The following is a 28,000-nucleotide window of genomic DNA, read 5'->3' as shown; positions in this document are numbered from 1 at the left end:
CACATCTGTATGGTAGTGGGTGAGGGTAGTATGCCCATGTGCCCATTTACTTCTAGTTATTTATTACTTACTTTCTCTTTTTATCTGAACTTATTTCTCTCATTGTTGCTGCTGCAACACCTGAATTTCTTTTCTTATTTGATGTGAACATAAATGTTTGATGTAAATCTATCTGCTTATGATGTATCTATATGGTTAAACTACAACTTGGAGTGGAAAGATTTCAAATCTCACTTTCTCACCTCACCAGATTCCTTTTATACAGATTTTAGAGTTGATTTGATCATGTTACACTTTACAAATAGCACCAAGTAAATAGTCTGCTGATTAGCATTTAGTTCGACAGAAAAATAATGCCACCTGGATTACATTCACAGAAACTCAGGCATGATTCATGTTTTATGGTTCTATGAAAGCAACTCAAAGCATGTGGTTATGTTTAGGGAAAGATCGTGGTCTTGGTTAAATATAAAAAAAAGTCAGTGACACGCTATATGACATGTTTAAGTTCATTTACTTAAGTACTGTACTCAAGTACAATTTTGATGTACTTATAATTACAGGACTATATTTGGAGGCAAATATTGTACTTTTTACTCCCTACATTTATTTGATAACTTTAGTTACTAGTTATTTTGCAGATTGCATGCTACATCAAAGCCAAAGTAGTTTTATAGTTCGATACTGATTGTCATTTTCAGTGATTTTCTTTTTATCCAAATGCAAACAAAATAAATTGATTTAAAAATGTGCTACAAAAATGTTGAATACCAGTTCCAATTGTCAGCCAGGCAGATACAGCAGCCTTAGCAACAGTTCATACATACATACATGTAAAAATATGTCATTTACTTTTGCTTATAATTTTGATATTTAAGTCAATGTATAGCCAGAAAATTACTCTTGTTATCAGAGTTTACTTTAAGACTTATACTCAAGTACTACTTGTATGGGTGACTTTCACTTATAGTAATATATTAACACTACATCTTTACTTTTAGTCAAGTATGACTTTTGGATTTACTTCTTCAATGTTTAACAATGTCTTTTCTAATCTACTTTTCTAAGTGTTTTAGTAAATCTAACCTTGTTTTCTTGTGAAGTGAAACTTATTCCAAATTAAATCTGTTGATTGAAAAAAAAAATACAGTTCAAATAATCTGGGGACTTCAGCAGCTGTTCTCATTCACCTATACTGCACTGGGGAGCTGATGACAGTCTTAGTAGAAATTTAAATTCAACATAAAGTACAGTAGTTACTAGAAGTAAGTTCAGAAATATATTTGTGAATTTTGCAAAGGACTTCACCTGTTACAGTCACATACAGATTCATACAAATGAAGATGAGATTGATGTGTGAAAGGCATGAAAAAAGATAAACATGAAGATAAATTGATCACAAATAGTTCATTCAAATCAAGAAGCACGTCTTTGTTCCTTGAAAAGTAGCAGAGAACTACATTTCACTGAATACATATTTTTGTCATTCCTACCTTCAAAGGTATCCAGTTTGATCTGTAAGAGCAACAGCTATAGTGTGAAACACTTCAATTGAAATATCAAAGATCTGGAATGTAAGATGAGACAAAGGTTTATGTATCCCTGATGCAGGTACACTGGCCTAATAACATCACAAATAATATGCCTACATACCGAGAGCTCGACATTGTTGCTGATGAAAGAAGATTTGGACTGAAGTAGGTTAAATGTGTGCTAAAGTGGAAAAAGTTGTTATTATCCTGGGCTGCATGAACTTTTGTACAGACGACCTGTTTTCATTTTTGCTCAGGTATAAACAGCTTATTTTCCAACAAACATATTTTTGGGGTTGCCAGAGCAGCGTTTGGAAAGTGTCAAAATGTTCGATGTTTTTTGTTGTGTTTTGATTTGCTGACATGGGCTCTGACTTTCCAGTCTCTTCTATGGGTATAAATACTGAGATATCTCACAGCTTTGATGCGGCCTCTTCCTCTAAGACTGTCGTCAGGTGAGTGCTAACTGTAAACCCTCAACCTTGCGTCAATACTAACGTCAAGTATTGTTAACAATTTTTAGACAAGTTAGTAAAATTATTATGTAGTTTAACATTTAGTTTGAAATACTTTTTCATGAACTAAAAATACAAACAAAAATTGACAGAATATGTGGTTTAGATGTTATTGTGAAGCTCCTTTTCTTCTTTAATTTAATTTTTTTACTTTTACTTGTACTACTACTACTACTACTGTACTAGTTGCAAACCATATTATAAACAAAACCATATTTCCTGTGGAATAACTCCCCCTCTGATTCATTTCAAAGGAAGACGGAGGCAAGCAGGAGGCTCTGCACAGAGGAGACACGGTAGGCACATATCTTAATGTTTTACACCGAAACTCCAAGTCATCTCTCCAGGATCATTACAAAGTTCAGAAAAGGAAAAAGAATATTGAAAATAGAAGATGGAAAGGATTGTAGTTTGTGTTCAGGGAGAGTGTAAACGGTCAGACCTTGTGAATGTGGTCTGTGTGCAGTTGACTCAGGTCAATATTTCGATTCATGAACATATTAACCACACGCATAGAAGCGTTCAGAGTGAAAACACAACAGGTCTTGTTTGGTGGAAGTAATCAAAATCTGTTTTTGATTACAGTTCAGATTATGATCATTATAGGTCTCTAGCTGAACATGGTAGAATTTCTTATTCTAGTTTTGATAACGTTCCAAAAGCAAGATTTTTGCAAAACTTGATAAATTCCTTTCACACATTCCCCCAAAGAGATCACATATAGCTCTTCTCAAACAATGTCATAATATTGGCCTTTGCTTGGTTCGGGGAAATTAAAGATGCACGTATTTTTTAAAAATTAATCTGCAAAATAACTTTTGATTTGTCAAATATGCGAAAAGCGTTATGGTCTATTGTAGTGAATGTAGTTAACAGTATAATGATTATATATGAGATTTATTCTGTCTGGGTTTATTTAAAAATATACTGATATATACAAAAGTTTCTTCTTTCTGTGAAGTTCAAATAATATCATATTTTATAGATCAGAGAATGTTTATGTTTAGAGACATAAAATATATTTTTACATCAACAACATCACATGTGACTGTTGGAGTAGCAGCACCATCAAATATAAAGTCCAATTTCTCTCCGCTGGCTCAGATTTTAAAGACATAATAAGCAATAATGAATATGAGAGTGATTCTGAACCTGGTGCCTAGAGAAAAAAGGAGAAGAAAATGAGGTGTGTTTTATTCTGACCTGCTTTTTTCTTGTTTATTATTGGATAATGGATCCTCTTTATTGATAATGAAACAGTGCAAAACACACTGTTTGGTTAAACTGGTCTCAACTGGTAATGAGGGGTCACAGGTAGACCTACTTTTATTTCAGGATCAGACGCACTGAAATATGAAGATAGCAAATGGACTTTGTACTGATTATTTTTTTCCTGTCCAATATCAGCTTTAATATTAATATCAAAAATGAATCGTATCAATATTTTCCCACAAAAGTTTGTTTCCATCATAGTCTCCGCACGTGTAAAACTGAAAGTGAAATGATAAGACATGCTTGTCGTAGGTGTTAAACATAAATTTAACTCTTTAAAAGCCTACATTTTAATGTAACAAACTTGTGTTTGTGTTTAGTTAACTAGTTTCATCTGTATATCCAGCACAAATAAATCTTATCACATATACTGTAAGCATGGGGAAAGTGCCAGCCTGAAGATGATATTTCTTTGTGATACGTCAAATCTTTAATTGAGTTTGGGGACACTTTGATATATTTGCTGACGCACTATAGCTTGCAGTATCAGTAAAACAAGTGGAATGCTTCATTGAGACTGACCTTGAGCACAGTGCCCCTTTTGGTCATGTATGACTCATTATTCATAGCCAACAGTAGTGTTGTTGGTGCAGTGTGGCTGGCTAATGACAGTGGATATGGTTTTTGTTTCTCTTTTCCTTTCTGGTTCTTGACATTAAAAATGTATGTGTAAATGTATGTTCTACTTTGCAAACTGAATATCAGTTACAAGGTGCTAGCGAGCATCTTTGTAAAGAAGAATGTAAAAGTAAGCACACTTTTGATACTTAAAGAGCACGTACACACACAAACTTGTGTACACACACGTCATCATTTAGTATCTTGCTCCCTACAATCAAGAGCAGAGAAGCTTTGATCATGATGGTTCATGTAGATATAGAAATCTGTTACTGCGGAGCTTGTTGGACAGATGCAGTGATAGCACTTGGCACAAGTGTTTATTGGAATAAGAGCCAGGCACAGAAGTGGGTATTCCTGTGTGTACTGTTTATCACCTCAGGAAGCTTTTCTAAAAGCTGCAGCTGTATTCTGTGCAGAGATCAGGAAATGGGGCTGCAGAGATGAAGAGACATCTATCAACACTGTGACATTCACCCATCTAGCTCTGCTATATTGGTAAAAACCTCCAACAGAACACTTAAAGCATTTCCTAAACAACAAGTGAAAATGTGACTTTTTTGCTGTTTTCCTTTCTTATTGTGTTCTATTACAAGTTCAGTATTATTCACTTATCTCATGTGAAACCACAAGCAGAATGACAACTAGATGAAAAGGGAAGATAAATTGGCAAATATAAAAGTATTAAGAGCACCGCAAGAGGAGTCTGTGTGCTTCTAATTCCATACATGTAGGCCTACACTAACATTTAGGGGACAAGAATGGAATACTATAAATCTGGTAGAAGCCTCACAGACAACACAGGCTTTCAATAAAGTCTTCAAAAGTCAGATATGTGTCACTAAACTACAACCATGCCTCATGCAAATTCAATCTAAAGCATCTAATATATATAAAGTTATATAAGGTCAAAAGACCTGATGTCATATTACATTTAGAGTATATACAGTATTTTCTACATGGCTACAATGATGGCGAAAAAATAAAATGTCATCACACTGACTGCATGACTCCACATTACTGCATTACTGATCATATTGTCAGGCTGCTGGTCCATCACTTTGGTCCAGATTGAAATATCTTAACAACTATTGGATGGACTGTAATGAACATGTTTCTCTCAGGATTAATTTTTTATAACTTTATAGTATACCTAGCTGCAGCTGCAGCACCAATATGAAGCTCCATAGTCTGAACCAAGATGACAAACTTTTATTTTGCGCACAACTGTAGGCCTTGCTGTTCTGGGCCGTGCATGAACCATGTCAGTTATTGATGTTTCCAGTGAGGATTTTTTCTATTGCTAGACCATATTATTTGACGTGAAAGTCATATATTGATGTGCTTCAAATGCACAGACTAGGTTATCATTATTTCTTTGTCTCATAGTTGATAAAATTACTACCTTTAATAACATTTTCATTAGCCCTTTTCACAGAGATTCCGCAATAGGGCTCGCCTTTACACCGCCTTGTTTGTTCACACCGAACCAAGCAGCGCAAGCATAAAGCTGCTCCAGGGTGTCATTTCATACAGCATGCCAGCATTGACCAAAAGAGGTGTGATGGTACACATTATAATGTTGGGATATGTGTGGTTTTCACCTGTAAATCTAAACATGCATCCGCCGACTGTTTATAATCATATGGATGCTGTTATGAAGTGTTAATTTGGAAGCGATGGAGATCCTGACCCACCATGCATTGTGGAAAGTGACAAAGATACATTTTTTGCTCTAAATTACATCACACAATCGCCATCAGTAAATATTGGTCACTGTCTGGCTCTCACTCACGGGGAGCGTTCACTGAGGACTCAGTTTGGAGGGCTGACCATCACGGTGACTTTTCCTCAAATAATATGATTTTTTTCTATACAAGTTGCCGAAGACAATAACTACAACACAATAGTGGAAGGCAACAAAGGCATTGGGAGTTAAAGTTTTTTGCTCCAAATCACGTCCCATAATCATTGCCAGTAAACTGCGGGAGCCGCCTGGCTCTGCTGCTGGGGACAGACGCCGTTCTTCAGGCGGAAGATTGATAAAGAGTTGGTAGGACAGACGGGATGACAGAGACTTTTCCACATATAAATTCTGTTTTTTCCTTATATAAGTGCCCTAAGACACTTCATGCTACCACATTACTGTTGTTTGGTCTCGTCTTGTATTTGGTGAGTGAAGGATCTATTTAGTTGTCAGACTGTGAACACCATCAAAACATCACACCCCTGTCCTGCACTGTCGGCTCACCCTTACACAAAGACATCATTTCGCCTCTGTTGCAGCTCTGTTATTACCTCTGCTGGCAGATCAGAGGAAGAACAAAACTGTCCCTTTCACACAGACGGAAAGGCGGAATATCGGAGCAAGATTCCTGCCTTGAAAGGGCAGTGTGAAAGGGGCTATCGTGACAGTAGGTATGGTGTTGTTGGGGTTAAAGGCCTCACCTTCTCTCCTACAAACATATTGCTGCTCATTGTGGTCAAACAACTCAGTTTTTGTTTCATGTGACCACAGAGTTTTCCTCCAGAAGGTTTTTTCTTTGTCCATGTGATCAGCAGCAAACTTCAGTCCAGCTTTAAGGTGCTGTGTCTGGATCAAGGGCTTCTTTCTAACACGGCAGCCTCTCAGCTCATGTTGATGTAAAACACACTTGACTGTGGACACTGACACCTGTCTTCCAGCAGCTTCTTATTCATTGCAGACTTCCTTTTTGGTGGTTTTTGGTCGACTCTTGACCATCCTGACCAGTTTTCTGTCAGCAGCAGGTGATAGTTTGTGTTTTCTTCCTGATGGTGGCAGTGACACAACTGTGCCATGCACTTTATACTTACAAACTGTTGTTTGTACAGTTGATCTTGGGACCTGTAACTGCTTTGAAATGGCTCCAAGTGACTTTACTGACTTGTTCAAATCAATAATGTGCTCTTTCAGATCAGTGCTTAGCTCTTTAGACTTTCCCATTAGTGTTTGTGGCTGAGTCGCTGCATCAAACAGCTTTATTAAAATCAGCTGTTATCAATCAGAATTAGTCAGAAGAAGTTAAGAGGTCATGCTACAAAGAACATTTGATTCACACAACTTTCTATAATCACCAGAATTGATCTTATATACCTATAATAAATTCATTCTTGAACCAACTGGAACTGAAGACTACCATGATATACATGTTCTTTATAGGTGTATGGAGACTTTTCACCACGACTGTAGCTAAGCGTAGATTTATGATGATTGAACTACTTGTTAATGAGTTATGGCCATTTTCCTAATGAACCCCATCCTTTGTGAAATACAATATCTTGAAAATGGAAATAGATATCAAATGGCTTTACTAAGCTTTTGATAAGCTTGGCCTAATAATGATCCTAAGGAAATTTGGTGTCAATATAAGATGCTTTTTTTCTTACATCGGGCCAAACTTCAAATTGTATCAATTGGACTTACATTTGAGGGGCATGGGCTTTCAAGATGGCAGTTTGAGCCCATATTTATTGCGAGGCATTTAAACATCATTGCCAGTTATTGTGCTGACTTTTGTGTTTCTAGCTCATTTCAGCTCCCGGCTATTTGAGCTGTGGCATAAGAAACAAAATTATTTCTTATTTCTTATTTCAAAAATCTCTACCTTATAAACAGAAGTTTTAAAAAAATGTTTCATGTAGGCTCACATAATTACCACTTTTTGTCTTCTTCTACTGGGGAACTCAAACAGTAGAGGAGAATCAATTGATGCTCATAACAGATGTAATTTTTTTGCTTCATTAGCTCTATTGTCATTGTGTCTCTAAAGGTATGAAGACTGTCACAAAGAAATGAAATACATGCTTGCGTGAGGACATCAGGCTATCAAATGATCTCTTTAGATAAAACTAAAGGTGTCATGATAATAACATTCCGTGTAGGCCCACTTCCTTTTCCTCCTGTTATTTGAAATGTGTTTATCTGCAGTGATGCCTCTTGCTCTGAGGGCTGAGAAGAACGATGAAACTGTAGAGACCTGTTATACCAACCAAATAAGGATTGATCAAATTGATTTTGATCAAGCTCCATTTTAAATCTTCATGTGCATGTTTGCGTACATCAAGATCGTAGTGTTACGATCAGTGTTGAGGTTAATGCATTACAGTAATATATTTCTTTTTGTGGTAACGGAGTAATATAACACATTACTAATAATATTTCAGTAATATATTACTACAGTTATGTCATGTAATGCGTTACAATCCGCATTACCAACAAAGTGAAGCGTTTATTGTTGAAGACTCTGTGTGTTTAATACAGCAGAGCCTATAAGTTTTATTGTTCAGTCTCTGTGTGACTGAAATGAGCCTAATGATGAAGCCTGATCCTCTGAGAGCACTTTAATCTACATTCTTTAATCTTATATGTCCATGCATTCCTTGTTCTGTAGACTAAAATAAAAAGGCATAGAAAAAGAGATTTTTGTCTCATCATGTCATTATAGGCTACATTATAGAAGGTATAGGTCTACTGTGTTTCATATGACTAAGCCTACAATTATAAATATTTATTCCTATCTCATTACATATCAGACTTTGATCCTTTGTCTGACTACTCATCCCTGTGTCCAAGGACATTCCTATATTTAAAAAGATCTAGGTTATTTAATTGTTCTACATAGATTATTTGGGCATTTTGTTGAAAGTAAGTAAAAAGTAGTGTAATAAGTAATATATTACTCTATGCAGACAATAATATTGTAACATAATATATTACTTTACAATGAAGGTAACTAGTAATATGTAATATATTGCATTTTGAAAGTAACTTGCCTGACACTGATTACAATAAATAAGATTCAATATTGAATTCTTCTCATTTCAATGTGGTTTCTCAGAATTTTCTTCAATGAGCTGTCATAAAATAAATGTGTAGGAAACTCTTGTTTTCAGATGTTTGATCTAAATCTACTCAACAATTTACAAGTAGCAATGTGATTAGGAAGTGTGATTTGAGATATGGGAGTAAGCTGAGTAATAAACCCGCATATTGATAGTAGTACCAGTATGAGGCATCTGCAACTTTCCCCGCTGTAATGTGGCTGAATACAAAATCCAAACAGGAAATACTTCTTGAAAGCCATTTATACCAATAGATAGATGGTGACTCACAGAAAACCAACAAAATATCAACCATCACATCAGTCATTTTGAGTTTGTAGTGTCGTGGATAAAGCTGTCCTCACTTCAACAAAACAGACACAGAGACTTTGATGGGCTTCTTCTGGCAGAGATAAAGTTGAGAGGGAAAGTCAGAAAGAGAGATGACAGTGAGAAGCCACAAACATTTTGAGCGCTCTCGCATTCTACTGAATTCCTGTTTCTGTTTCTGTGAGTGCATTTGCATGGCACATACAGTCCTGGCGGTTTATGTATAGGTGCTTTCATTCAGCCTGAAAGAGATCTCTGATGTTACAGTGAGATAGCTGAAAGAAAAGAGCCAACTCTAACACTTTACATAATGTTGTTTACATGATTTGTTTACACCAGATGAAGAATAAAGTACGAGAGTATATATGTTGTCTTGAACATTTGAAAGAATCCAGAGGCTAGTTGCATACTGGGACTGTCATTCACAGTGAGATTGACTAAAAAGTTAGAGGTAACACTTTATAATATAATATAACATAATATAATATAACATAATGTAATGTAATATAATATAATATAATGTAATGTAATGTAATGTAATGTAATTAATAAATGGATAGTAACAGTTAATAAAACTTTATTTAACGTCATTTCACTGTTAACAAACAATGAGATGCTTTATAAACCACTTATTAATGAATTGTTTACAGCAGTTTAAGTGTAAAGTCATGCAATTCATCATTAGAAAGCTTGGATTCTCATGATTTTATTCATGCAAACCATTTCAAAACAAAACCACATCAGGGAGCTATAAATCAACAAACAAACAAGCAAGCTAACAAACTAGCATGTACAAAGTTTTACCAACCCACCAATAAAGTGTGTTTCAGTAGTGCATCAAACTCCCAAATTTCAGTAACATTTTTACTCCAAAACACAGTATTTCATGATTGAATGGGGAGAAAATGGTGATGCTTTTTCATGATTTTATCTGTAAAAAGACTAATTTCACAGTAGGTGCCATTATCCCTCTACACCAGCTGGATCATGAGATGGCAGCTGTTTGACTGAAAGCTCATTTGAGTAGATCAAAACTTCTATACCAGCCCTAGAGCCTACAACAGCCAATGAGTGGTTGTGTAGACCAGTGACCCACTCTCTCTTCTCTAACCTCTCTCCTGAGCCACTCACTGGCCAGCCTCTGGATGGCTGATACATCATGTAGCCAATGAGATTTTAAATCCAGCAATATATTGTTTATATCAGTTATAAAACCCCAGACATGGAAATTAGGCAAGTTTATATAGTTTAATGCCTTTTGCTCTTTGACTAGAGCTTTTTTCCACCTAAGCACTTGGTTTTGACTATTTTATAAGTGTAAAGTAAGTGTAAATAAGGAAATGAGGAAACTATAATGACTTTAATGACTCTTTGTAGGTGAGAAAAATAAATAAATATTTCAGCGTGTTCAAACTCCTATTCAACTTATTTTAGAATGTGGAAGTAAAAAGTTGGTTAACTTGCTATTTTTGTGCCACACTCGCGCTCTGTAGCTTCACTCACGGACCTAATGGAGCTTTAGCTTATTTAACATGCGCTCGTAATCACATACTAACGTACTATTCGTACTAACGATGGTGTCAAATTGTGTATGTAGTGTGTTTCAGCTGCACAGTTTGTGTATTTTCTGTACGTGAGAAGAATTTCTGAGTATCCGGCGCTGGCTTACCGCAAATAACCAGGTGCCCTAAACAGGCATTGAGTCTCCTCAGACTGCCCAATAGCAGGCTCAGAGGCAGACAGTTCAAGCACCACACCAGAGTTTTATTTACAACTGTTGTATGCTGTTTCTTCTCTTACTTCAATTTGGAGAAATGATATAGATTTCAAATCTGGGCAGTTTTATGAAAATGTATTTGCAAAATATGCTCCAACATTTTTGGAGTTGAGTAGCTCCTCAAGTGCCTGCCCCTGGTCACAAAGACCACTGAAGCCAACATTTCTGTCTGCTGTATCACATTTATTCTGTTTATTTATCATTATTAAAATGAAGCACTGCTTCAGATAAACTTTATTAAATAATGTAAAAAGCGAGACAAATCCTCCTCCTCGACCTAGCTCTTTTCACTTGCAGTCGCCTTGATCTGTCCATCTTTGATCTTTATAGTTTTACCTTAATTCTTTACACTCTAAATCTAACCTGAACTACAAACAATAGTTTCTAGTCCAGTCTTTTTTTTCTAGTTTGCCTTGAATTAATACTGGGCAATACTACACAGTTGATTTGTGATAAGAGTCCTGTGATGCAGAGAAGACATATGCTTTATTATACTTCAGTGTGAGCAGTCTGCTGGTAATAACATTTTAAATTGTTCAAGGCAGCATGCAATATATACAGATTGAGTATGTGGTAGGTAGTACAGAGTAGTATGCGATTTCAAACAGCTGCAGCTCTGAAAAGTGAGCTAGCTAATAGCTAGCCAGTGGGCAGAAGTGCTTGACAGGAAGTCTTGCACAAAAAACTGGGTCCACTTGTCTCTGGCTTAGTATTTCTGTTGAAAATGAGGTGGATAGATTAATGGCAGAAGTACTTATAACCTTTCAAATAGCCCAAAACCATGTCTGTACTCTAAATGGCTCAACAACAGCTTTGAATTTACTTTGGGCTAGACAGGGATACAGCAGGCGTTTTAGGATCATGTTACATAAACTTCCAGAATTAAGATTAGGTTAACTTGCCCATTCTAACAATGAATGCACGTTGTGTACAGAGAAACAGGCAAGGACAGAACACTGTCGAAAGTTTAAATAGTTTGGTAAATAGTACTGACATTTAACATTATTATTGTACAATTTAATTCAATTTGGTACCAGTGTCTAATAATACCAGAATAGTACCAAACAGGTATTTAATGATTAACTAATGGATGAATGACACAGGATGATTTCATGCATAGCTTGATGCAGGATGTATCATGAATTCTATTAAAGGTGCCAAATTAAAGATTAAGATAATTCATACTATTAATAATATCCTCCAATGTGTGTCTAACTTATTTTTCTTTTTTGCAGAAAAAAACCTGTTTAACTAAAGTTTAACTGCTGGACACAAGATGTCTCCTACTTCACTGTTAAGTCCAGACCACACTTGTGTGTGCGAAATATTGGACCAGGATTGGTTTTCGTACTACATGTTTGACTGGACGAGGACTTTATGGACTTAATGTTAACTCACAGTTACTTTTTACATTAATTGATGACTGGTTTCCAGTTATATAAAACTTTATTTCAAGGCAAGGCAAGTTTATTTGTATAGCACAATTCAGACACAAGGCAACTCAAAGTGCTTTACAGGCGCATACAATTACAGTAAAAGCATTTTTAAAAAAAACAAAAAAAAAAACAAAAAACATTAAAACAAAACATTAAAACAAGTTAAGAAATAGGAAAGTAGGCTAAAATAAAATAAAAGTTACAGTGCTGTTCAAACCAAAGTATTTGCTCAGACTGTCTGAAAGCATAAAAGTACCTGCTCTCATACAAATATGAATCAATTTTCTTTCAAATCAAACTGAATGTCAGATGCAACCACTATGGTTACATATGTAAATACATAAATACAGTGACACAGACAATTAAATAAATAAATGCCACATGCATGTGCACCATCGCGCACAGTTGGAACAACTCTTGAAGACCCTCATTTGTCAGCAGTTATTGTTGATGGCGTTTATGTTAACAGACATTTTCAATATGGAGATTTCTCTTGGTTTGCTGTGATAATCCTGGTATTATCACAGTGCCATTTTTCATTTATCTGATGGAGACAGAAAATCATAGATGCTCGCAATATGTTCACAGTGTCATGTTATCAACCAAGTCATCAAACAGAAAAGAACACTGCTTCATTACCTGACAACTAACAGTGCTTTAAAGGCCAACCTACCCAGCCAGTCTGCAGTGATAGTAGAGGAGCAGTACATAAGTCCAGCAACTTCACTGCTGGATTTCAGTTCATTTCTATTGAAGGAAGTGAGCACAACACTGAACTATGTCAAATTTCAGGACTGTCATGCACAAATCAGCAATGAAAATATAATGTTAGTTAGCTAGCTAGTTAGCTACCGTCAGCCCACTAATTGTGTTTCTTTTATCCTTGTTATAAAGAAAAGGACCATAAGACATCGGAATGACAGAGAATTGTCATAACCCTCAGTTTGTGCCTCAGAAAAACTGCAGTTTGGAAGGCCATATGGCCCGAACTCTTCACCCTACTCCTCCATCAAGAGTGTACTGGGATTGAGCCTTATTAATATTATATGTAATACTTAATATAATAGTGTATTATATAATATTTTAATAGTGAAATGTTGAATGCAGGTCTTTAACTTGTGGTATTGCTACTATTACCTAAGTAAAGGATGTGAATACTTCTTCTTTCAAAAGAATGTATTCCAAATAGTTTTCCTTTCAGCAACATGCAGCTGAATACAGCGTTTCCATTAGGAATTGGAGGCATTGAGTGTTTGCAACATACTGTGCATATTAGAGTTGTTATAGAGGTTTCTATGAATGCTTTGGTACTTTTATTCCACCATAAATACTTGATGCTATTGGAATACAATGTAACTGACATTAACTGAAGCTGAGCATGGCCTTTGCTTAAGAAGCACTACACACTTTTAGACATTAAAATTTGAGGGAGCCTCATACTCAAACTGTGGAGCATATTTGATGCATCTCTGCAGTGTTTGACAGCTGTGTGTAGCTGATAAAGCTTAGTATAATGTAATGAAGCAGTACTCCATCCAGGCATCTTCGACAGCACAAGTACCAGGTTGCAGGTGACATATCACCATGCTGCACAAAAGTAGAGCAGCTTCATCTCCCACTCATTCTAGAGACTGTTGTGGTGAAGCTATCATTGTGTGTGTGTGTGTGTGTGTGTGTGTGTGTGTGTGTGTGTGCACCTGTGAACACAGCACAGCCTCTCAGTCAGAAGGTCTGGTACAGGAAATGTTTTGAACCACTAAGGACTCTAATGTGTACATGGTTGAATGCCTGATGCTGATTGGCTAGAGAGTGTGCGTTATTTTCAGATAACTCCACAGCTTTGATATCGTGTTCTAACTTATTTTGCATATCTGCACACCTACAGCTACATATAAATAGGAGCAGTGAAGTGTTATTAATGCCTAAACATAGTTGTGTTGTCTTATATTGACATAATGAAATTATATTAATGTCACACATGGAAGAGCAGCAGTAGCTCCAGACACAGCAGCAAACAGGAGGATCCTGCACTCTGAGCATTCACAAGCAGATAAGACTGCCTCTTTATGGTGTTCTCTGTCCTGATTGAATAAAGTGGGCAGGGATAACAGAACATTTCTTTTCTCTTTTGCTGCATGTGCAGGGGGCGGAGAGACATGGATCACTGACCAAATACTCGATAAAAATTATTACTGTTGGAATATAGAGCTATTTAATACTTATTTTAATAAAAATAAATCATATACAGAGTTTAATTTAGGCTCTCAAATCAGTAGTTAGTGTGTATAATTTAAAGAGATAGTTGGGGTCTTTTGATGTGTGATTGTACTGTATGATGATCCCTAGTCAGTGTGTTACCTGCAGTAGATAACCGTCATCTCTCCCTGTGTGGAGAAGCAGCGCCTAGTACCAACAGTGAAGCAGAACATTGTACTGCTAAACAGTACAGATAGCGAGACGTATTTTAGCCACCTAAAAGAAGGCCCACCTAAAAAAATATATATCTGTTTAAGTGTACACTATATTTTAAACATTTTTGGTGCTTTACTCTGCTGCCAGACGGCTGCTGAAAGTCCAACCCAGACAGCTGATCTGCTGCGTTATACAGTGCGTAGTTCCACTGCAGTCCTGCGCTCTTTCAGCTCAGAACACGGTCTGCTCGTCAAGCAACAGCTTGATCGGGGATGTTTTGGTGGAGACAGGGTCTCTGTAAAGATGTGGCCACAACAATCTCTGATTTCCCATTGCTTGGCCAGCTCATTTGAATACCCTGAAAGGGACTCCAGCTCCCATGAAAGTCTACTTTGGGACAGTTATGGGGAGCTCTAATAACATTGTCCACCTTTGTGTCATTTGTTACATATTATAATTTGTTGGTTTATTATAAAGATCAGCTCCACGTGTGATTAGAAATGTGCAGTTGAGCTGCGCATCTGGTGTGAACAGTGCTCACTTCAGATGAGTCCATGTTTAGTGTGTTCCCAGAGCTGATGAGATTGATAGAGAGACAGACCACACCATTCAGTTATCCTGCTTGCTTTTCATGGCAAATTAACTTTCAGCCATAATTAATTTTTTTCTTCATTGCTGCAATCGGGAAATCATCAGGAAAGTGAAGGGACAGTGATAATGAACCACAGAGGGAGAGATGGCACAAGATGCAAGCCACAAACAGCTGTTTTATATCTCTGTAAAATAAATCTCTGTTAGAAACACAAGTTTGCTTAAAAATGTTTAACAAATTTACAGTATTTTTCTCCATTTCATGTATTGTTCTTGAAGGGTGCATTACCTACATCTTCCTGCTTTTGTGATTTTGTTTTTTCATTGCCCTGATAATTAAATGTATTCCTTGATTTTGAAACAGTTGATTTATGTTGTTGTTATTTAGCCTGTATGAAATGTGACTTACAGTTTGAAGTGTGTGTAGTACTAACAATAGGATTTTGCAGTTATCCTGCAATTAACTGTACATGTCCATGTATGCAAATGCATATGACATGTTTAGTAGAGGTGCGCACTGGAAAATAGGGCATTCCGAAAGCCACTGTGTAATTCAAACCCTGGTCGCAAGATGCTGTGGGCAGTGTCATCTCAAAGTCTGCTGCTCTTAATCCAACACACACAAGTTCCTCTCCAATGCTGACAAATCTTTTTCTGTCATAGATAATAGTTGTTTTAGCACTAAAGCCACTGTTGCCATGGAAAAAAAGCTTATTTTACAGTACAGTAGGCTGCATAGTAGCAAAGGCCTGACAGCATTGTTAAAATACATCCAATGTCCCAGCAATGTCCCAATGTGTTAAGGGGCCAAAGACAAATTAAATGAATAGGACTGTCTAACAATATTTATTTGCAGAAATTAATTCAGTATGTGTATAATGTCAATAATAAAAGACAGCTACTAGCCTGCTGCTAACAGGCTGCTGGGGCCTTCTAGCTAAAGTAACAGGCTGGGATCCAAAAACAACCCTGGCATTTATAATCATTTCTGAGACACCACATCAAAATTCAACACATCTAACTGCCAGTGAGTCCCAGAACAACATGACTGTTGTTGCATACTATCTACAGGCATACCAGACTTTTGTGGTTAGGTTCAGGAAAACATCATGGTTTGGGTTAAAATAGCTGTGTAAATTTGGTTCTGAACATACCGGCGTTGAATATATAACTTATGTACGTGACACAACTTAACTACATCAGTAGTAAAAAAAAAGTAAAACCCCTCACCGTCAACTTTTGGTTTCACACAATAGTGGTCTCCTGGATGAAAGTCTTGTGCGGACTTTGTCATTCTTCTACTTCACCAGACTTCCTCCTTCGCTGCCATAATAATTAATATGGCCACCAGAGGTCGCTGCCTAACAACAAGCCTCAATATATGTCGTAATAAGCTGCTTTCACCGTCACCCTATGTTGTCGTTTTTCTGACGAGGATGAGCTGTCAAAATTGTAAACTTGTACAGTACACAGCAATGAAGTGGGATACCCTGTGAAGTCATACAAACAAGAATTTGTTGTATCACAAAACAATCAGTTTCAGGTTCAAGGCAGTAATGGGTGAAAGGGTGGTTTAAGACACACATGTAATGGAAAAACACCCTTGTCTTGAAAGATTATAAGGAGGAAGAGGAATGACAGACTATGAGCTGACTTACAATAACAAACAATGCTAGCAAGGGTCTGCTACAACACACCAAAACAACATTTAGATGTACACATTAAATCCATATAATCTAATGTATATGAAATGACCACTTGCTTATAGATAACTGATATTACACAGCCACAATTATACAGGCTTATCTTCATGTAGACCAGTTAGTAACATGGATCACGTTTCAGAATCACTTCTTGAGTTATCAATCAACACATGTACAGAAAACAGTAAAAGACGTTAAGGATACAAATACAAAAATGATGATTGAGTGATGCCCAACAACCGAATTGTAAATTTGATTTTATCACAAAATCTACATGCTGTGGTTAACACTGGTGTTTTTTCTTCTCAGAGTTGGAGCAGCATGGAAGGCATCAGACAGAAACAGCAGAGGCCATCAGTGCTGCGGCAAGTTGCCCAAACTGCTCCCATACGACCACATGGTACACACTTCAGTATCTTCAGCTCCACATCACCATGACAACCATTTTATATGTGTTTACATTTTTAGGTATTCTACGTTTCACAAGCTCTCTTAGTTTTGATGTCAGTTAACACTGGTGTTTTGCTGCCCCCTATATTTTTGGAGCAACCTTTGAATTCTGGCCATATTTTACAAATTAAACCTTTTAATATAAAGTATGCAACTGAGCTTTGGAGACACAGTCATTGCTGCACTGGTGCTTGATATTATTTCTGTTTTCTGAGAGTATCCACAGTGGCAGTATATTTTGTTGCATGTATCTGCAAGAGCTCAAAGGCCTACATCAATGCTTTCTTCCCCTTGTGCATCCAGAAAATAATGCAGCCATTTCCATTTGCAAGGAAGAGGTTGATGCAGGCCGTCTTCCCCAGTCCTCTTCACCACACATGGGCTCCTCTCCCAGGCAAAGCCATCAGTACTTCTTCCCCTTGAGGAGAGACGTTCCAATGCAGAGCTCCACTGCAGCCAGGCTTCATGAAGGGTGACTGTCTCATATTTGCACAAAATTAAAAAATAGGCAAAGGACTGCATCAAAAGACGGCAAGATGTTTTGCTGTCTAATTAATAGTTTAAAAATATGCTGCTGTTAAAAACAGAAATATATATGCATAATGTAATAAAGGTTCCCTTAGTTGGCAAGGTTAAACGAATGTAGATTCCATTGTGGCCATGGAAAAATGGAGCAGCTGGAGGGGTCAGGAGTTTTTCCCATCCAGTCTACATGTCTATTGTGGACTGGAGAAAGGCTTGTGACCTTGTCCTACGGGATATCTTGTAGGGGTATTTTGAAAGCATTCAGTCATTTATAATTAAGCAGACTTTCTGCAGACTTCCAGGGAGTCCGTTTGGGGCACAGACTTCACTGGACTTCACTGACTTAATTGCCAACAATTCATTACAATACGAATGTGATTTTTTCTTGTCTTATTATTATTTATTGAAGTATTATGAATGTGTAAAACAATTAAAACACTACTTGAATCATTTAGGCTAGAAATAAAATTCCGCTACATAGTAGTACACTATTACACAATCAAAATGCATTTTATTAATGTAGTCTTTAGGCCTGTCCATCAGTGGCTCATAATAGCCTTGCACTCTCACACCCTTGCAGACTTGATGTGATGAAAGCGAACACATCACAGTATATACAACTGAAGTCTGCCAGAGTTCAGTCCGCAAGTCCGGAGGATGCAGCCTCAGTGGGCATTGCACCCACCATGGTTGTGCTTTGTACGTCTAATCTGTGTGTAAACTTCTTGAATGGAGCTGCCTAAGGATGCAAAATACATTTCAGTGTAAACTGACAATAAAATTGTATCGTAACTGATTCTGTTTGTGATTTTCATGGACAGAAGATAGATAGATAGAATCTCAAATACTGCAGAGACACGAGTGTCCAGTTTGGTGACCTCAGGACTGAGTTGGTTCTGTGGCACTAGGGTGGTGAAAAGTGCCAGTGACTGTACTCACTGTAAAATGGCGTAATGTCATTACCCCAAATGAAGCAGTTCAAGTATCTAGGGATCTGTGCGTTGTTCTCGATATACGAGTCAATCTACATTCCAATCTCCATCTATGTTCATGAGCTTTGGTTATACAATGGTCTGGGATGCCTACAGAACTACTCAAGTAGTTACACTGAAACTGTCTGTAGACTGCTCTGAATTGATGTGTCATTGCCTGTATCTAAAATGAGTGGCATTGGCATCAGCTGGCTCCAGACACCTTGATGTTAGAAATAAATTAAATTTAAATTAAATGAAAAACAAATCTGAAAGTCTTATTTACATCGCTGAGTGTGGTCCTTCAATGCATCATCCTCTGACCACCACTGGGGACTGTCACACACAAGCTGCAAAAAGTAGCCTCCATTGCCCATCTGAACTTTCTGAGACTTAGTAGCACAAGCAATCACCTCACGTCTCATTCTCTCTTCAACTCTCTACTTGAGGCTGCTGCAGACAGTACACATGGACTATCATTTGTTTGTTAAAATCTTGATATTGATTTGGGGACAATGACATGGCTGGCGAGCTAGTCTTGTTATTAAAAATACCATCAGATTATGATTACTGTTTGTCAATGCAATGTATTTGACTTTGAATCTCACTAGCAGTGGACTAGTTTAGCTCTTGTTAATAAGTCATATCTAAGGTTTGTATGTAAGGTATGTTTCCATTGCACAAGAACCTTGGGATTGCAATGATTGTTCCAACTACTAGTCAAACCCAAAGGTATACCCAGAGGAACGGCATAAACCACCACCACCAACAACAACAACAACAACAACCAGCCAACAATAACCAAGTTGTGTCATGGTCTCTGAAATTGGTCATTTGTCAGTGTCATGCAAAATTACCCATTGGGGCATTCTCTTTTCTGGCGCCCCTATTGGCGGTAGAACATTGTTTTTTCATGCTTTCTAAAATCATAACAAAAGGCAATCACAAAAATGATCATTTTCTGATCTGCCACCTCTGTGATGTGATTACGTACAGTGTACTTCAGTTACACTGTACTAACCAAAGTAATTACTGAGTTCTTGGAAAGATTATGTCCATCACTTAAAATAGGTCCAATGTGGGAAAACATGAGGAGTCCAACTGTGATACATGATGATGATGATACAAAAATACATAATAATGCAAACAACTAAGTACAGTGAATCAAAGAAGCTCCTTCCTATTCTCATAACAGGAGGTTGCTTATGAGGAAAATGTAACCTTTTTAAAAATAAAAAAAAACAACCAATGCTAGAAATTCTTTTGGTTAGCCAAGACATCCTGTGGTGGAGACAATTTTGGGCTAGTTATATAAAGCATTTCTTTCTTTCAGTTATGACCTAGTGCTTTTCAACAGGTGAGGTGGTTAAACACAGATTGAGAGATAAGCTCCTGGGCAGTTGAATACAAGAACAGGACGAGGCGGTTCTTCAGCTGTAGTCACCCTCTGCCTGCAGAGACAACGCACCACTCCCCAGTGCCATGGCCTGAAACATAACTTTTAGTTTGTGAATTTGGTTGAAAAATCACCAATCAAGTCTATGCAAAGCTTGTATCTGTCTCAACTTCCACAACAATTTCACTATTTTTTCTGCAGAGGGTGAAATGCATGGAAGCTATGAATAAGAGGCTTTCTGACATTACACAAATATGTTTCAACTTTTGGCTTGGCTCTTTCTCCAAATGTCTTCTCTTGTACCACACTCTAAGTCTGAAAGTAACTTTCAGTAACTTAACTGGCAAATGAAATCGAGACTGATCCAAAGACATTTCTGTTCCCTTAATACTCTCTGAAAGGACCAGTGCTCTGTTTGTGAGTGGCCTCTGCCGCTGGCCTGGCTGTGATGCATTGTCTGAAGATTTCCCCAGTTTCTTGAAGTAAGTAAACTGCTAAGTTATTACATTAATTGTCTAATCATTGAAGTGCCATGACATTTTTTCTTCTACCTTGAGGAGGTTCAGGTTACTAATGAACCACTCTGAAATTGATCAGTAATGTAATAATAACTTGTAGTATTATTTTAATCAGCAAGTAGCATTAACCTGTTTAAAGTAAGAGACTAAAGAGAAGTTAGAACTCATGACAGAACCTTATAGAGTTACTCTACCTCCACTGCCTTGAACCTGCTGCTATAAACGTACAAGTAGTTGCTCTGGCCAGATTTTCACAATCTAACAAGCATCATACCTTCTTTTAGCTTTGGCTGGGAAGAGGTGCTACGACTGGCAAAAGCTGTTGAATGTGTTTGATTTGTAGAGAAACAGAAGCACTGGTATTCTCTCTCTCTCTCTCTCTCTCTCTCTATACATACATATACATATATATATATATATATATATGTATATATATACATATATATATATATATATATATACATATATATATATATATATATATATATATACATATATATATATATATATATATATATACATATATATACATATATATATATATACATATATATATATATATGTATATATATACACATTTATATGTCTCTCTATCTCTTTACCTCTATATCTCTAAATCTCTATATCTCTATCCATATCTATCTATATCTATATCTGCATATTGTTATAACATGGCTCAGAAGGTCGCAACAAAAAGGGAGACCACACAAAGGCAAACATTTTCAATAATATTTTTAAATGTACATGAACACAACCAAACTAAAACCCTGCTGGTTAACTTTCATCAGAATAGTCCCAATATGCAGAAATGTTCAGATGCTTTAAACTGGCAGGAATTATGAAGTCCATCACTCTGTTTGTGTACAAACTGTAAAATGAATGAATGTCTTGGTAGATGGAGTAGGTTACGTTTCAGAGCTGCATCTCAAAAACAGAAAGTCGTTTGAATTCTGCCCTCATGTAAACAATTGCAGTCAGTGGAAATAGAGAATAACATCAGTTTGTCACTTTTTGAGCACTCAATCTTTGTAAAATAAAACACACACAGAAATCTTTACGTTAGCTAGATGAAGTACAGAGATTCTCAGAAAACTTTGTCTTGAAAACTGATTTTTTGAATTTCACCCAGGCATTGTGTTGTATGAATTAGAAACACCTGACCTCAAGTTTTAATAATAATTTTGGTCCGGACAGACCTGCTGATGGACCCTCCTGTATTTCTCATTTGTCTACTTCCTCCCTCTTCTTCCTCCTCAACATGGCCGGCCCTGACTCACTGCTGTTCAGCAGCTTTAATGTAATTTCAAATCGATCTGGTGATTTGGGGAAAACAAGTGTACTTCCTAAAAGAGGTGGACTATTAACCTTGTCGTATTTTGTCTTTCAGGCATCTCCATTCTGAACACAGTCATGGTGACAGAAGCATTGCTCAGTGGAAGGTTCAGAAAGATATTGTTCAGTGCATGGAGAGTCAGGTGGGAACTCATTTTACACACTCACAGACTGATATATGCAAGGAGAGATGTCAGGATGCAGTGTAGCAACCTAAGTGGTTAGGGGTGAGATGTATTACTCAAGGGCACCTTGACAGTGGACTGGTTCATGATGGGACACCCTAAGCCACTGCCGCCTGTGTTAAGGCTGATTTTAGCTCTGAATGTAAAAACTTAGCCCTCTCATTCATCTGAATGTGGCCAGTGTGCTGACACGGTGGGGGGGCCACGTTGAGCATGGTTCAACTTTTGCCACAGCAAAAAAAAAACAGCAATTCAACATCCTGAGGATAAGCACATCCTGTCTCATTTTAGGATTTATTTGCCTGACTTTAAAGGTGAAATATATGATTTTGAACATTAATATAACAGCAAACAACTATTTGCTATGTAAAGGTACAGTGGAGTGATGGCATCCTGAGCAGAGAAGAAGTCACACTCCTTCTGTGTGTGTTGTAATCTACATTTCTCTGTTCTTTGTTTTTATAGCCGGACCGGCTACGTGCATCTTAGTGTATGTGAGTAATTCTGGGAGAAGATAGCTGATAGTTACATCTCATTACCAGGTCATCAAACACAAACGCTTTGGGATAGGGGCCACACAGAAATGTTGCATGCAGACAATGATGAACTGACACTGAACATTTTTCCACATTAACGGAACACTTCAACAATATTTAGCTTGAGAGGTGTTGTTAGATTTTTTTTACTTTGGACAGGCTAACTGTTTCCCCCTTCTTCTTGTCTGTATGCTAAGCTAGGCTATCCAGACTGTACTGACCACACAGACATGAGATCGACATCCATTTGAACATCTCACTCTCAGAAAGAAAGCAAATAAACAAATTTACCAAAACATTGAACTGTCATTGGGCTTTTCCGCTGGCACTTTCGGCCGTACCGAGTTAAAGCATACCGCACTGATTTGCATCACCATTACCAGTTTGACTGTGCCGAGCTGCACCAGGGATGGACCCTCTCCAGAGTATGTCCAAAATGTGCCCTCCCGGCCTCCAAACAGGCCGCGGTGATGTCTCACAACCACAGCCAACTCATGACAACCGTCGTCTCTCCCTCAAGCGTGTGTTGTTGTGAGCCAGAGCTTTGTTTGCAACTATTCTCAATACTGCTGGAAGGAGGAGTATTTACAGCTGCTTCACTACACAAGACACACACAGTTAAAGACACACCTTCAAGCAGGTAGCCATGATGTCATTGAAATGCAAATCCCTGCCGTGCTGGGCTGACATGCTGAGTGAAACTGGGTCAAGCCGAGCCAGCAAGTTTGTATGGAAAAAGCCCCGACTGATGAAGACAATCTGGGCAGCATTAGTTTCAACTGATAAAAAGATATTTAGCTGATGCAAAAAAGAAACTTGACTTCCACTAATGGCTAACAAATTCTCTGCTGGTCTTCTGCTGTGAAATTTTTTTTTATTGAGGCAGTTTGAAGTATATCAACCATGAGCATTTTTTTTTCAGCTTATCCTGGAAAAACAGAAACTCATTGCAATGCAGCTTCATCTGCACCTCTCAGAGCACAAATACTCTGATTTGGTATGTTGGTTCTAAATTTTGGTTTCTTTCAGCTTGAATAAAAATTTGACCTAAATTTGCTCAGTGTTCAATGAAACTATCTGTTCACTTCCAATTATTACATATAGAAGGCAGCTTCTGAGTGGCAGTGCAGCCTTCCTCCGATCCTGTCACAGCCTTCGGTAACAGAAGGAGATGGAGTACAACAATGGAGAATTAAAAATCTGGAGGAGTTGCCTCGGTATGGCTACAGAGCTGCTGGTTCTGCACACCTTCTACCAGGTAACACAGTTTCTGTGGAAGTATATTAATGACAAAATAGTTGAGCAGGAACAAAATTATTAACTGCTCTCAAAGATTTTTTGGCACATTCTGAGCTGTGGAATGTGCGAGGGCACATAATTAAGAATTGTATTTATTGTCAAACTTTACATTCTTTGTTATATATTTGTTGGTTTTCATTGTAATTTGATCACTGTCACCATTCTGTCTTTACATGCTCTCAAAACCGGCTTTATGCTTCAGAATTGGTCGCTAACGTTTCTAACCAACACACACTGTGGTATTTGCAGATATTTACAGGCAAGATTTGATGAATAATTATAAAATCCTAATAATATGTTTCTGAAGACATGAATTAATGACATTTCATTATTTTTGTTGTGCAGATTTGGTCCCGAGTATCGAATGTTACAAACACAACAACATCAGGCCCCCGTACACCTATGCCTATTTGATAAGATGGGTGAGTTAAATTCCAGGCTAATATAAAGTTGGTGTTTGTTATGATTGATGTGCTTTGACTGATTTCCGAGTACACATTGCAACATCTTCAAATAAATAATCAGACTAGGGTTGCAGCAGTTTACTGGGTTCAGGGTATATGGTGGTACTGTATGAAAATTGAAAGTTATCATATTGTGTATATTTATCTTATCTAAATCAACTATAAAAGTGTTGGTGACCCCTTGATATGGTGTTTACCATCAAATTAGATGTCTATTTCAAGTTTGTATGAGGTTCATGTCCATCAGGTCATAATATTTTGTGCAATTATAATAAAATATGAAAGTATTTTCATTCCTTTACAGGTATTCCATGAAACCATGATATTTTCTGAGATGTTATCATACTGAGAGAATCTTATAACACTGCAACCCTAATTCAGACTCATGGCTGGGTCAACCTTGCCAAAATTTGTTTAGTTAGCTCTAAAATTTGACTAGGTTAATCCAGATTTGGACTAAAGGCCAAACTTCAACTCCACGATAAAAGTCAGAAAATTGTTTTATTTTAGGCATTCATACACATTTTGTTCATAACCTAACAATATGAAGACAAGTGCAAATAAATCTTAGAACGTTCATCTGCAGCTATCAGTGTGTGTGTGTGTGTGCGTGCGTGCGTGTGTGGTGTGTGCGCGCGCGAGTGTGTGTGTGTCTGTTTGTGTGAGTGATCCATGTTTGTATGTATCTATGTACAATATGCATAGTATGCATGTACTGTGCTTATGTGCATTATGTGTCTGTATGTGTGTCATGCTGTCATTTACTTACATTGTCAAAATTTGTTGAAAAAAGGTTAATATCTTAAAAAGTACAGAACCTTTTGATCAATGAATGGTTCTGTATCTGCTGTAAGTATGTAAGTGTGTAAGAAGTTAGTGAATGAAAAACATGCAAACGTAAAATAAAGTTAAAGAGTATAATTAGTGTGTGAGAACTGTATCCCATTTTCAGTACAAATAATTCTTGGAGTAAAAGTAAATAAATGCTGAATCCACATTCACGCTAATAATAATAAAACTTGCAGGAAAAGCTAAGAAGAACACAAGACCTGCACTACAGCAATCACACAAATAAATGACGAGAAATGCTCAGTACAGAGTAAGAGCTGCTGTAACTGCAGCTGGACATGTTGGCTCATTTGTCAATGCACTGAATGACTGATGTTTTTGTCCTAACTATCCCTGCGTGTTTCTCACTGTGTCTGACTGTTTGCAGTCTATCCTGGAGTCTCCAGACAAACAGCGCACTCTGAATGAGATTTACAACTGGTTCACTACCATGTTCTTCTTCTTCAGACACAACACTGCAACCTGGAAGGTTTGAACTACTAAGATTAGACATTCTCTCTGATATCTACTGGAACGATATGCATTATGCAATGCAGCAAGTTACTGTAATGAGAATAAAGCAAGGCAAGTGGAGTCATTGCTCAGGTCAAACAATTCACAAATCAAGTCATGAAATTATGATCTACCCCAGTTTCCACATTTAAATCAGTTAATAGACAGTGGTCATTAAAAGTTGAGTTTTATTTTCAACATTAACAAAAACTGCTGCAGCCTGTTTACACCTTATAAATCTTACTTTTAAATATACTTTTTGTGGCAATCACTGCCCTGTTTCTTCTAAGGGCCCCGTCACATTGGGATCATCTGTCCATCCATCCATTCATCCATCCATCCATCTATCTGTCCATCTACATTAGCTATTTTGCCTCATTCTTTTGAGTGGATGGATGGATCATCATGATGGATGGGAGAGATGGTAAAAATGTTCATGTTAATGATTTGTAAACATTAACACAATCGGGCAGCTCAAGTGGGTCATATGACATGCTGAGCTCTGCTAATTAGCTGTTTACCTTTTAGGGGCAGCTGGATTTGTGAGGTCAGGTAAATATTTGATCTTACAAATCCATCTTGCCACACTTCAAGCGATGCATTTGTAAGTGAACACAGTGATTCAGACGAATCAGCTTCCTATGAGGGACGACTGACGGCTCCAGCCGTGGTTTACATGTGACGACTAGCCAGAGAAGCAGCTGTTCGTTTGAAAACAACAATGAGGTTAGCTAACAAGAGGTTAGCATAGATGCTGCTTTAGCATCAATTATATCAAAACTGAAGAGTGTATTTTGAGATATGTATAATGAAAGAAGAGCAAAGAATGGCACTGAAGGCTTTTCTTTAGGGCAAGCTCTACTCCTGTTGATTTGATTGGTTGAAGTTAGCCAATGATAGATGGTGAGAGACAGATGGTTCGTCCACTGAAAAACACTGTAACAAACCATCTGGCCATCAGGTTCTGTAGTTGTTAGAAACTAGTAATAATGGTAACTCCCATATGACTTATACATTGACAGGAAGCAGTGTGGTTTTAGGGGAAATGTGGTCTTAATTTTGCTACACTTAGGACTGTTAGAAGCTATAGTCTTGCCTTGTAGCCCTGTGGTTTTAGTGATGTGTTTAAGTTCTACTTATATTACAGATCATTTCCGACACACGAGACAACAATTTGTCATTTCCGGCTAACAGAACACGTGCTGTCTTGCTTCTATGACAATAGAATTTTCCTGTTCTAACCAGAATGCAGTGCGGCACAACCTCAGCCTACACAAGTGCTTTGTGCGAGTGGACAGAGGAAAGGGAGCTGTGTGGACCGTGGATGAAACAGAGTACCAGAGGAGGAAAGGACAGAAGTATCACAGGTACAAACAACCCTAACCCTCAGAACAAATACACATGGAAACTTGTCTTTACTCTCTATTTCAGGATTCGGGGTCAATTCCAGTGCTGTTTGTGGGCAGATATTTGTGTTAAGATCTATGTAGGAAGATGAGCAGGAGGTAGGGAAGGCGTGAGGGAGGGAAATAATTCAGATTCAGGAGAACCTAATTAAGCATCAAATGTCTGCCCATAGTTAATGGAAATAGGAAGGGTGGCTGTAATGAGAGCATAGTTAGTCAGTGCAGCGTGTGTGTGTGTGTGTGTGTTTGTGTGTGTGTGTGTGTGTGTCACACTAACTGCATGTGTTTTCAGGGACTGTCCTGTGAAGTGGCTCAAGTCCTACTCTCATTACTGCCCAGAGGATCAGTGAACACCTGCAGATGGTAGCACTGAGCTGCTCCCTCAGTCCAGCAGCAGGAGTCACAGCCTCATGTGGTGGTTTACAGAACTGCATGAAGAACTGAAGAATCTGTGGAAATATGACATGTTAAACATGGTTTTATAGTTTGTTACATAAAGATATTTTGTACACATACCTGACAACTGTTTTGTACTCACTGATTTCTAAT

At 37.5% G+C, this 28,000-nt stretch overlaps 1 protein-coding gene across 1 annotated transcript; it reads left to right on the top strand.

Annotated features, from left to right (window-relative positions):
• Window positions 1-1,605: 1,605 nt before the first annotated feature.
• foxp3b (forkhead box P3b) lies at window positions 1,606-28,000 on the top strand. The gene is made up of 14 exons (XM_073470245.1): window positions 1,606-1,611; window positions 2,302-2,343; window positions 17,338-17,428; window positions 17,782-17,950; window positions 18,630-18,638; window positions 20,572-20,574; window positions 20,772-20,852; window positions 22,276-22,363; window positions 23,864-23,938; window positions 24,046-24,199; window positions 24,586-24,662; window positions 25,921-26,022; window positions 27,291-27,412; window positions 27,744-28,000. Exons 1-14 carry the CDS (start codon window positions 1,606-1,608, stop codon window positions 27,799-27,801), a joined length of 1,077 nt encoding a protein of 358 aa, XP_073326346.1. The 3' UTR covers window positions 27,802-28,000.

Source organism: Pagrus major, chromosome 7 (genome assembly GCF_040436345.1).
Source record: "Pagrus major chromosome 7, Pma_NU_1.0".
NCBI classification, from domain to species: domain Eukaryota; kingdom Metazoa; phylum Chordata; class Actinopteri; order Spariformes; family Sparidae; genus Pagrus; species Pagrus major.
The sequence above is the reverse complement of the archived record's forward strand: the minus strand, read 5'-3'. Positions and strand labels throughout refer to the sequence as shown.